The sequence below is a fragment of the Ceratotherium simum genome, chromosome 7, assembly GCF_057802395.1.
Source record: "Ceratotherium simum simum isolate JZ-2026a chromosome 7, ASM5780239v1, whole genome shotgun sequence".
Taxonomy (NCBI): domain Eukaryota; kingdom Metazoa; phylum Chordata; class Mammalia; order Perissodactyla; family Rhinocerotidae; genus Ceratotherium; species Ceratotherium simum.
In genome coordinates, this window is record NC_141906.1 from 17923226 (window position 1) to 17936397 (window position 13172).

General features: G+C 36.8%; 1 protein-coding gene across 3 annotated transcripts in view; it reads right to left on the minus strand.

Annotated features, from left to right (window-relative positions):
• Positions 1-504: 504 nt before the first annotated feature.
• USP47 (ubiquitin specific peptidase 47) overlaps positions 505-13172 on the minus strand; it is a 118051-nt gene continuing 105383 nt past the window's right edge. For all 3 annotated transcript variants that reach the window (XM_087433210.1, XM_087433209.1, XM_087433211.1), the window contains 8 exons: positions 10106-10281; positions 9662-9742; positions 8189-8304; positions 7720-7838; positions 5314-5444; positions 3084-3131; positions 2862-2992; positions 505-2003 (listed from right to left, as the gene is read on the minus strand). In XM_087433210.1, the coding sequence (XP_087289336.1) occupies positions 1829-2003; positions 2862-2992; positions 3084-3131; positions 5314-5444; positions 7720-7838; positions 8189-8304; positions 9662-9742; positions 10106-10281 (977 nt within the window). In that variant the 3' untranslated portion in view covers positions 505-1828. The remainder of the gene's footprint in view (positions 2004-2861; positions 2993-3083; positions 3132-5313; positions 5445-7719; positions 7839-8188; positions 8305-9661; positions 9743-10105; positions 10282-13172) is intronic.

Here is a 13172-nt window from a genome sequence, read left to right on the forward strand (position 1 = left end):
GAAAATCCAAGTGACCCAAAAGACAATTCACCGCAAATGCTTCAAGTTTCCCTCTGAGACCACCACCAATTCCACTACTGCAAACTCAGAACAGCACTTCAAATTCAGCAGAATGCTACAGAGTTTACATGGAATAAAAATTAGCCAGAAAAATACCTTAGAAAAGATTTTTTCCTTATGGATTCCAAGAGACTTTTAAGATATTATGGAATTCTCAATCATTATATTCAGATTGCAGAGCCAACATCTGCTAATACTATTTTCTAATTATCTTTCTTAAAAGGAAAAAAGGGTAAAAATCTGATTGTGAAATATTGACAGGATCCTCCAAAGTTAAATATTAACATCTCTTCATCTCTCCTATGAGAACTTTACTGTAAACATACCTTATCATAGAAATAATTATTTAATACACATTACAAACTGTTATATTTAAAGAAAACAAATCTATTCTTAACCCAGATACTTCATCCACAAAAGTTTAATGACTAAAATAACACAACAGAATGAACAAATGTTTTATTGGCATGTTCATTGTTGTAAACAGCATCTGGCATGAAAAAGTTTTACCAAAACCTTATTGATTTTTATAAATTAGATGGCATTTTCAAAATTTACGTAGAATTGTGTTCACTGAATAGTTGTATTTAGCAAAGCAAAAAAACTTGCCGATTCTGATCGACTTTGCAATGAAATCATGTTGACTGCATCAGCCTGTGCCATGACCTGACTTACCACCAAGTTGATTCAACACGATGTGAAGACGTTTTCCCCAAGTTAAACTACGTGTAACTACAAATCAACTCCAAAAATTAAAGTGGGACTTAAAGGGGTCTAGAAGATTCAAACTTGAAGTAAATCTTCAAAAATAAATGTACAAAAAGAAAAAAAAATTGAAGCTGCTGAACAGAACCACCTCATTAACAAGGGCAAATACAATCGTATGGGACCCAGCACTGAGGAGCCTCACTGAGGATTACATTTACATAGACTGCTCTACTTCTCAATGGACACAAGTGTCGATCATGAATGATATGTGAAAAGAACAGCCATGGGAAATAGCTAAACTGCAATTATGATAACTCAATAGGATCAATTTTATTTACATGCTGAATGAACGAGTGAAATGTATTCTCCACATCCATAACTTAAGTACAATCAGTTATAATTACAATATTGCAGCAATGTGAGCTACCACCTGCTGGGTGCCTTCTAAGGGAAACGTTTTGATGTTCCAGAATGTTCTTAATACTTCACAAAAAATGAAACAAAACACAACTTCACAATTCTTTACTGGGTTACGGCTGGTTCTAAGAACTCTTTCTTCAGCTCCTATTTTGCTGCTTTCCAGAGTCAACACACGTTGCATTTACTTCCAAATTGTCAATGAGGTAATGTGTGTATCAGTGAAATAAACAGAAAATTCATTCATTCATGGCCTTTGCACAGCTTTTATTATTAAGCTATGAGCATCCTGTTTGAGGCTAGTTTGACTAGCGGCTATGTGCACATTTGTCCTCAATAAAAGAAGTTTACTCATTCCCCTTCCCCCTTTTCTAGTAGCAGGTTTTGCTTTTTGTTTTTTGTTTTTATTTTTTTGCACATCCCTTTTCACTTTACAGTACATTTGACTATAGTGCACAACATGATTCCAAGTTACAACAGTGGCCCATCGGGCACTGAGCTCTTCTGATTGGTGAAGGGCAGTCCAATCAGTGCTGGTGTCACTGGGTTACCCCAACCACGTCCGGCCGTCATGGCACTACACAGTAGCAGTGAACCGTCTAATTAAAACCAAAATCCCTCAGGGAAAATGCTCCATTAGCAGTCAGTCTTGAGCCAGATCTTTATTTGGTGCTCCATCCAGATATATTTTGAGTGCTTTCTCTTTCCGAGGTGAGTACGTTACACGATGTCCTGTCTTCTGCAGTCGACTGCTTTCTTTTTTCATCAGTTCATTTCTTTGCTCATCTGTCAACTCCATTAATTCTTCTGTTTTATCCCTACATTTAAGACATTAATGACATATTAGACCAGTATAGCCATCTGCCTCTATTCATTTATGCTTCAGTGCTATAATGCTCCTCGGTGAGAAAATGAAATCTGATTGTCACCAGTGAAGTTAAATAATCCCATATACCAAGATGTCCTCGATTTCTAATGTGTTTATTATATTAACATAGCACTCACTTCTGAAAATGGCATGGAATAATTTCCATGTTATCATTAGTATAAGGATAGCTGTCATTTATTGACCATCTATATGTAACAGGCACCATGCCAGTATTTTAAATGCAATAGCACTAATTCTCATAAAATCCTGGAAGGTTGACATCACTGTCGCCATTTTACAGATGAGGAGCTAGGTAAATAACAAAGCTAAATCTGACCCCTTTGTCTGCCAGGCTCCAAAGAATATTCTTTTTCCTCTGGATCTGTGTTGTCCAATACAGTAGCCACTAGCCACAGGTGCCTACTAAACACTTGAGATGTGCCTGATCCAAATTGAGACGTGCTGGAAGTGTAACAGACAGACAATATTTCTAAGACTTGCTACCAGAACAAGAAAATAAAATATCTTATAAATGATTTTTTATACTGATCACATGTTGTAATGTTAACATTTTGGATAAATTGGGTTAAAATATTTTATTAAAATTAATTTCACCTGTTTCTTTTTACTTTTTAAAATGTGACTACTAGAAAATTTCAAAATGTAACGTGTGGCTCTTGTATTGCTACTAGTCAGAGCTGCTCTATATCATAACAACAGTATAAAGGTATTTATGGAAAACAAGATATTTATGCATAACAAAAATGTTTTATATCAGTAGAAATAACAAAAACACTATGAATGTTACCTGTAAAATATGACTGCACCATCATCACAGATATAAAGAGGCCAGACATTCAGGGTAGAAACTTTAGGATTCCAGTCCAAATCTTGATGAATATCAAGGACAGAAATATCACAGGGAAAAGTTCCTCTACCCTAAGGAAAAAAAGAGTGAATGAATAAATCATGCCATTAGCCATGTTTATTGAGCACTAGGACCCAGATGCAAACATTCTCAGAGCTTTACCTTGACAAACTCAATATCTTCCAAAGGAATTCCACTGATTTCAGAAAGCTGTGAAAGGAAACATTTTATATGAGTTCATTTCAAAAATAAATTTGCTTAGAAAAGTTATATTCCTTTTATCCCAGAAACATAGAAATAGCTTGATTTTTTTTTCCAAAGAAGTTATATATTTGATATAAAAAATTAGAAACAAAAGCAGAATGCCATGTCCCATAAATATCAATTTTGTATATTCCTTCCAGACCTTTTCCTAAGCATATATAAACTACATACACACATTTCTAAAATACACAAAATTCTATTTATGAACTATCTCTATACAACAATTGTATACAGCCCACACATAACAGGATACAGAGTAACTCATTCTCCTCAATAGCTGAACAGTACACCCTTTTATTTCCTGCTGATGGACACTGAGCCTGTTTTTAATTTTTCCAGTTACAATGCTATACTGTATACCTTTATGAATATCTTTGCATATTTCTGCAAATATTTCTTCAGACTGAATTCTTAGATGTGGAATTGCATATCTGAAATGTTGATAAACAATGCCAAACTGAACTCTGAAAAAAATCATATCAATTTAACCACTTATCACAGGTGTGTGATATTGTCTGTTTTCCCCAAAATTTAATGATTCTAGGTATTTTTTGTGTGTGTGTGTGTGTGTGAGGAAGACTGGCTCTGAGCTAACACCCATTGTCAATCCTCATCTTTTGTTTTTTTTTTGAGGAAGATTGGCCCTGTGCTAACATCTGTTGCCAATCTCCCTATTTTGTTTTTTTCTTTTTTTCTCCCCAAAGCCCCAGTACATGGTTGTGTATCATAGTTGTAGAGTTGTAGCTCTTCTATGTGGGATGCCGCCTCAGCATGGCTTGATGAGTGGTGAGTAGGTCCATGCCTGGGATCTGAACCGGCAAACCCCAGGCCACCAAAGCGGTACTCACACACTTAACTGCTGTGCTACTGGGCTGGCCCCAATTCTAGGTATTTCTTGATCTTCTAAATCTTCACCAATTTAAGAGGTGAAAACGTTATTACTGTTTTAACTTGTATTTCTTGTTCTATGATTTGTCTATTCATGTTCTTTGCCTATTTTAAAATGAGATTGTTCATCTTTTTCTTGCTTCTTTTTTTTGTTTGTTTGTTTGTTTTTGTGAAGAAGATCAGCCCTGAGCTAACATCCATGCTAATCCTCCTCTTTTTGCTGAGGAAGACTGGCTCTGAGCTAACATCTATTGCCAATCCTGTTCCTTTTTTTCTTCCCCCTCCAAAGCCCCAGTAGATAGTTGCACGTCATAGTTGCACATCCTTCTAGTTGCTGTATGTGGGACGCGGCCTCAGCATGGCCGGAGAAGCGGTGCGTCAGTGCGCACCCGGGATCCGAACCCGAGCCGCCAGTAGCAGAGTGCGCACACTTAACCGCTAAGCCACAGGGCCGGCCCCTGTTCATCTTTTTCTTATTAATGTAGTAGCTCCTTATAAATTACAGACATCATGTTGCATATATTTTTTCCTGTTCTTGTTTTTTAGCTTTGTTTATAGAGTGTTAAAAAAAATTTTCTTTTGGGGGGGGGGCGCTGTGCAGAAAATTTAAATTTTATGTGGTCTATCTTTTCTTTTTGAGCTTCTAGCATTACACTTAGAAATTTATTTACCTTTCTGGGATTATAAAAATATCTTCATCTAGTACATTTATCATTTAATTGTATTTTTTATATAAATTTAATACATTTAGAAACTATTTTTGTATTTGAGGTGAAGTACAGAAACAAATTTCTTTCTAAAATGCCAACTGTTCTAGTACTGTTTATGAATAATTCACCCTTTCCCCAGAGATCCTTAAAATTCCCACCTTTAAAATGGAATATGTAAAAGAGACCTTCTTTGGATTCTTTATTCAATTCTATATCATTTTTTTTTTCTTTTAAATATATACAGCAATTTACTCTAGTAACTTTGAACTAATCCTAACTACTTAGGACAAAGTTGATCCAAGTAACAGAAAGTGAGGGTCTACTTCTGGATGGACAGAAACCAATGTAATTTTTCAAAGCATCAAGAGCCTAAAGAAACAACGAGAGTGTGACACAAGGTGTCACAAGCTGTGACAGAGACAAAGAAAGAAAGGTTGCTGCATCAGTGTTTGGCACTTGCTTCCTAGGCTATCTCTTAGGCAACATAGAGAAAAATGTTTATCAGCTTATTTTGTTTAAAATGAATTTACCTTCTCTCGCAACTCATCAACACTACTGCTTTCCAACACAACCTCCTGGAAGGGATCCAACTTCATCTCTGAAGGCCTCCACCGTCTTGACAGAACTGCAAGCTGTGACATGGATTTCATCTTCTCTACCCCTATGAATATACAAGATTAGGCTATCATTCTATTTTCTCTAGAAGTTCATAATTTGACTTTTCCTGTATTGCCTGACTAAACAAAAAGATTTATTTCAAGTGTTATTCTTAAAAAGTGGGGATAAAAGAAACTCATTATCCCAAGGAATTTTTGAGAAGGAAATGTTTGCCCTCTTCTGCCCCATCTCAGAAGGTAATTCTTAACTCTTCTGCAAGCTCTCCTCCCATCAGGAGTCCTAGGTCCACTCTCTCCTGATTCCTGCTGGACACTGCTGTACCAACCACTCTCTGTGCTGGATCTCCAGGCTTTGCCTCTCTGTTGGCTTCTAGCCCTACAATTGAACCATAATCAATCACCTTCACTTGATCTTCTCTTTTCACTCAAGCTATCACTAATCCTTCTCTTTTCATTTGCTCCTAAACTTACTGATCCTTCAACACCTGCTCAGGTGTCGCCTTTCTCTCTGGTGTACACAAGAGCAACCTGCACTTACTGATTTGGGAATGTGCAGGTTTGCAGCTCTGGTTCTCTCAGACTGCGTGCATCTGGAGGGCAGTCACTGGTTCTTATTCATTCTTGTAGGACCAGGCATTAGCAGTGTGTGGCAAATTACAGGTCAATAAATGTTTCTTGGGTTTAATGACATGACTTATTTCTTAGTTAACTATTTTGATGCTAAAATATATATAGTCATGCATTACTTAACGACAGTGATATTTCTGAGAAATGCCTTGTTGGATGATTTTGCTATTGTGTGAACATGATAGAGTGTACTTACACAAACCTAGATGGTATAGCCTACTATAGACTTAGGCTATATGGCACTAATCTTATGGGACCACCATCACATACGCGGTCCATCATTGACCCAAACGTCGTTACATGGTGCATGACTGTACTGAAACGATACTGATGCAGGCACCCACCATTCAATAAAATTTTCTGGCTAATCCATTTCTGCTAATACATACTCAATCCTTCCTAACAAGGGTGACTTCTATATCCTTCATGATCTCTTCCTGGCTTACCCAGACAGTAATTCTTCTCTAAGGCCCCAGATAGTCAGAGAAGGAATTACAATCTGGAGCACTTGCCTACACACCATGGTAGACATGTCCTGGTTGTTCCTTGTCTCTCCAGTTAACTTATCAATTAATCAGAATTTCAACCACTGAAATTTAAACCAAATTAGACCTGAAACAGCCTAAAATAGGTGAGGTGTTGGTATTATTGAACTTTCTGAAAAACTATCATAATCTTACATAAAAACATCCAGAACTTAGGACATTTTATTCTGTGGAAAAAGAAAAGGAAAACCAAAATCTTTCTACACAATAGTGAAGTCACAAAGGAATACAGAACTAGTTGTTTCCCTTGATAGGATCTCCCAAAAGCCAACTTTTCCCCGACTACTGCCTCCATAAAACAATATTTGATCATTAAAACCAGAGGTATGACAAATACAAGTGCTCTTCTAGGTCACTGTCATGGCTTGAGTTGTGTCCCCCCAAAACGACATGTTGAAGTCCTAACCCCCAGTACCTCTGAATGTGACTTTATTTGGAAATAGGGTCTTTACAGTGGTAATCAGGTCAAAATGAGGTCATTAGGGTGGGCCCTAATCCAATATGACTAGGGTCCTTATAATATTGGGAAATTTGGACACAGACAGACAAGCCCATAGAGAGAACACCACGCAAAGATGAAGGCAGAGATCAGGATGATGCATCTACAAGCCAAGGAATACCAAAGACTGCTTACCACCCACCAGAAGCGAGGAGAGAGCATGGAACAAATTCTCCCCGACAGCCCTCAGAAGGAACCAACCCTGCCAACCCCTTGATCTTAGACCTCTAGCCTCCAAAACTGTGAGGCAATAAATTTCTGTTGTTTAAGCCATCCAGTTTGTGGTACTTTGTTATGGCAGCCTAGGAGACTAATATAGTCATTGTTCTCAAAAGCTCTGATAAGTTATCAATACCACATCCTCAAAACAAAATAAGCCATAATGAAAAAAGAAACTAAAGAACAAACAGTTGAGAAAACATTAGCAGAATTTTCCACAAAAAGTACTAAAAATACAACTTGAAATTGCAAATTCCCTGTAAGGAGGAATTAATATTCTCAAAACTAGAGAAAAGAAGAAATATTTAAAAGGCAAATGGGACCCAGAGAAAAGATAGAAAAAACTCATGATTTGATTAAAAACTATAGGCTTCTATTAGTTTTAGAGCATTTCTAACTGATATTTCCCCACAAAAATATTGATAATACCATCAAGAACTTCAAGGAAAACCTCCCAGTTGCTGGAAATATTAATATCTTCTTCATAAATATGATAATCCAAAAAGACAGTGCCAGGATTCTTCCATGTTTTTTTCCTTAGACGAAACCTACAAATGTGATAAGACATTTTAAACTACCATAATTTGCAATTCTTAACTTTAAAAAAATTACATGAATCTGACATCAAGGAAAAATGAACTATATTCAAATACAAAAGTCAAATGGTTATTCATTAAAATTTGGAGAAAACATAATGAAATGCTCCCAAGACTTCAAATTTAGTATCCTACAGAGTCTAATATTTTTGCTTAGTTCTATTAAATTATTCTGCAGTACTAAAATTCTGAATAGTACAGGGATTTTTAATTCTTCTAGTTTCAGAAAATCATACCAATCCACGTCAACTGCTCACACGGTCTTTCTTCAAATTGCTGACGGCACTGTAATTGTACTTTACCTGTCAATACTGAGCTCTAAACCACATTGCTCCCTGAGTTGAGGAATTAATTCCTCTTTTGATTGCCGTACAGTCATTCCTTTAGCAAACACAGCGTCGAGCAGAAACTTGCATGGCTAGGAATATAAACATAAACAATTAGAGCCTGAATTACACATTAAAATAAGGATAATAAGACATTTTATTTGCACTTTATAGTGTGACAATTAGGGGCCTGAGTTTAGGAGCCTGTCTTCTTCCTTGGTTCAAATCTTGGGCTCTGCTACTTACTAACTCTGCTATCTTGGGCAAGTTTACTTAATATTTCTGTGCCTCAATTTTCTCATCTGTAAAGTGGGGACAGTGTCTCCTCACAGAGTCATTGTGAAGCTTAAATAAAATAACATTCATTATTTTCCTTCTTATAATAAAATGATCACAATTTTGAAAGTAAAAAGAAGTATTTTTATGACTAAAATGAGGGAAATGCATACTAATTCTCCAAATACGTACATTGTCTCAAGAGACATAGTATCCACAAACCCCAAACTCAGAAGGAACATATAAGTCAAAATGACTGTAATGGATCACATATAAGAGAGGATGAGTGCTTGATAAAATATTTGTTGAGTGAATGAAGGCATTTTATGAACAATGTTTCTCCTTATTTGCTATTCGGTTTCCACATTTGTCTAGGTCCTCAATAAGATGTTATAAACATCCTGAAAATAGGGTCTCCGCCTTATTCTTCTGTATTTGCCACAGCCTTTTATATCACAGGAACTAAGACATTTTACTAATTATTCCCCCAAAACACATGGCCTGTTTAGATCTTTAATCCACCATTTACAAGTTGTATGACCTTGAGCAAGTTACTTAACTTCCCTGTGCCTCAGTTTCTCCATCTATAAAATGGGAATAATAAATAGTCCTTATCTCACAGTTAACTGATGAGTATTAAAGGAGTGAATATTTGCAGGCACTTGGAGCACATGGTGAACACTGGATAAATGCCTATGAAATACTACCGTGGCTCTCTGAACACGGAAAGTACATTCTCCAGGTCAGCGGCTATCCCCCTGCAGCATTATACGATCATTCCCAGAAAACAAGCACAGACAAATCCCCTTTTAAAAGCAGGAAATTACTGCCTCACTTCAGAATTTGTAGCAACACTTTAGAGCAGGGGGGGTACAAAAAATGGCCTGAGGGCCACAGGTGTCCACTGCCTGTTTGTGTAAATAAATTTTAGTGGGACATAGCCACTCCCACTGGTTTATGTATCGTCTATGTCTGCTTTTGTGCTGCAATGTGAGAACCGAGTAGTTGCAACAGAGGCAGCATGGCCTGCACAACTACAAGATTTCCCAGAAAAAGTATGCCGAGCCTGCTTTAGAGAGAGAAAAAGGAAAGACTAGTAATAAAATCTCTGCACTGTATGTTTTTAGTAACTACCAAGAGTGACCTTACAGTGCTCTTAAGTGTCTCACTTACCTCTTGTTCATTCACTAGAAGCTGGTACACTTTAACTCTGTATTCTCCTTTTTTAAGTGCTCTTCCCAGTCTAATTGTAATCTATAAATTAAAAACATTTTTTTTAGATGGCTGGTCTCAGCAGAATAAACAACCCATTCTCACCCCATTGTTTAGTTTGTTTTCCAAAATTCTCTAGATTATGGGCTCTCTGAGAACAAGCATATCTTTTACCTCTGATTCCCCAGCACCTAGAACAGTAACTGACACACAGTTAACATTTAACAAATGTTTGTTAGATGAATGAAGAAAAACAACAACAAAAAAAGCCAAATAACCACTAAACAACAAGGAAAAATGACCCTTCTAAGGGCATCTATTTCACCTTAATTGGAAGTAGTGCAAGATGTTCTCAAATCTATCATTTAAAACAGACTCTAATTATTCAAAATTATTTTAATCAACCTTATTGTCATCTGAAAATGATGAAAGTGTCTCATTCAGCCGGACGCTCTCAAACTCTTGATTGCTGGCATACACTCGAAAGACCTTGAAGTGAGAGGACAAAACTCCAACAAAGGGTTCTAAATGCTGTTTGAAAGCGGCCAGAGTAATTCTTTTATCAACATGCACCATCAACCCTAAGCACAAAAAAACCAAAACAAAACAGAAACAAAAATGTGTAAAAGAAACCTCTTAGAGCATAATAAAACAGATCATATATTCATTACACCGTAAGCAGGAAAAAGTACCCCTTTTCAGCCACTTGACTGTCAGCTAATATACAACATTGAATGGACAGAAAACATAGACACTGAGTATAGACTAGGTATAACCTGACAGCTGTAACTGTGTGGAGATAGTTCAGTGCTTCTTTCTTTCTTTCTTTCGACTGCTGAATTCAAAACCAAACTTGCAGGAATTCTTTTCAAATACATACATTTCCAGTTCTCCACAGTGATAGTGCGGGCTCCAGGGGGTTCCGACCCTGCCTCTTCTGCTTCCTGACTAGCTATGTGACATGGAGCAAGTCATCAGCCTCTATACCTCCATTTCTTGAGTCGAAAAATGGAGATAACAATAGTACCTACCTCATAGCACTGCAGTGTGAATTCAATGAGCTAATATGTTTATCATGCTTTTAGCTTAGTGCCAGATATATAATAATTGCCTTAACAACTGTTAGTAAATCCAGTTCTGGGATTTCTCCTAGAAAAAAATATGTCAAGACTAGCATGTGAAGATAGGTCTGTTTTATCGTGGTTGCACTGTAACAGGAACAGCATCTAAGTGGATCAGAAATTTCCACCTCCAAGCTTCAATTTAAGCTCATAATTATTGTAATAGGCATTATTACACTAATTGTAATATGTAATAGGCATTGTAATAGGATTATCTTTAATGAGCTTTTTTCTAATGCTTATTATTTTAATCTTTTGACCTCTATTTTATAAGCCACTCATGAGCATACTTCTGGAATATTTCTATTTACTCTGGTCTTCACATTCCAGCAAAGAGCAAAAACTTGACTCATTTCTTTCTCTTGTAGTAGGCAGTGCAGAATACACGAGCTGGTGTGCTGTCACAGGCCCGCGGTCCCTCTGGAGCCCCAAGGCTCTCTCTTGGGCAGGCCTTCATTTTCTGTGAAAGTTACATCAAACATCAAGGAAAAGACCCTAAAACCCTCGTGGTTTATGTTCTCAGGTCATCCCAACTTAGGCTGATGAATTTTTCTGAGTGGATTTTTTCAAATAAATTAATGATCATTTACTATTTTCCTGATTATAAGATACAGGTTCACCACAGAAAATGTGACAAGTACAAATTAGAAGAAAATATAAACAGGGTGATAAACTTTTTTATTATATATACCTCTTGAGGCAGCATTTCTTTTACTTTGTTTAAAATGTCCGTTTCTAGGCTTTAAGGAGTACCCCTCAATGTTAACAATCCAGCTTTTCGCAAACAAGTTTTTACTTATGTTATCTGGCAAGGTCCTAAATTTCTTGAGAGAAGGGTGTAATGAAAAAAAATTACTTGATTAGAAATCAGAAGCCTATGGCTGGATTTCAGTGTTGCCACTTTAGTCTGACAAATGGCTTTAAGGAGGTCATCTCATCTCTCTGAGCCTCAGCTGTCTCACGGGATCATTACACCAGTCTCACTAACGCGTTACTCAAATACAAGGTATTATTGCCATTTTTGGTTTCTCTCATAACTTGCATAATGTTGTGTCACAGGAAGACACAAATGTTTGTTGGTTATTGATATTGTTCAATATGGTGACTAGGACCAAGTGGTTCTGGAATTAGATGGCCTGGCCTGAATGAATTCCTAGCTGCTCCTTGTATATTCGATTTGTGACTCTGACTTCTTAACTTCTCTACACTTCAATTACCTCTATTATTAAATGGAGGTAACAGTATTTATACCTTATGATGTGTTTTTGGGTCAAGACTTATAAAATGCCTAACATAGCCCTGGCAAAAAGTGTTAGCTTAACTGATTGGCTGTAATTATTTTCTAGTTTTAGAGATTATCATCATATCATTTTTCCTATCCACCTCTTCAAACTGAAGAGTTCAGTCTCGTCACAGTGCAACCTCAAAGTATCTTTAAGGCTTTTCTTTTTCTTTCTTTTCTTTTATGTATTTCTTGGATGAGGTGGTAACCAAAATTGTACAAAGAAATTTCAGTGCAAATGCACTACCATTTTTATTACCTTGACCTTCCTGTTTATACCCAAGTGCCTGCAGACTACAACTCGGTCACACTGGAAGAGTATTTTCAAAGAAAAGTCTATAATTACTCCCTGAAACAATGCCTGGATTACAACAAATAGCTTAAAGACCATTATGTTAAGTGTTGTTTGGTTATTGCCTATACTGTGCATAGAATATCATTCTTCAGATATCAAATTCTGTGTTATATACTTTGCCATTTCAGCACTTTCAAGAGCCCGTATTATTATTCGTCATCCACATTTCCCGGGCACCTGCTTTCAGCTCACGAGGAACTGTGACAAACCAGTCTTAGCACAGACACCTGAAACCCCTGGCTGCTGGCTAGTGTCCCTACTCCTCTATCTCCAAGCCAGTTTTCTAAACATGAAAAAGCATTTCCCAGGGTTTTCACTTTTTCTTTTCAAACAAGCCTCCTGTAAGCCTAAATAAATTGTAGTAAATGGTTTCTCTTCATCACCATGTTTCCTATTTCAATGAATGCCCACTATAAATTTCCGAAAAGGTTAAAATGGCCAGTAGTCTCAAGATGTCACTAACCATTCTAAGATGGAAATGAGACTCTTCAGACTATAATTCTAAGCATTCCCACTGAATTCTTTTTAAGGTTGAGACTATCATGCAGTCAAGTTTTCAGCACATGATTCTAAAACCAACCACTTAAAAGAAATTTCTAACCTTTTCCTAAAGAGGAGCTACTTTTAATTTCTCCAGTGCACCTGAAGGATTGAGGATGGTGAGAAAGCAGAGTAGCTACTGGCTATTTTTCCTATACTGTGGTGTGAGGAAAG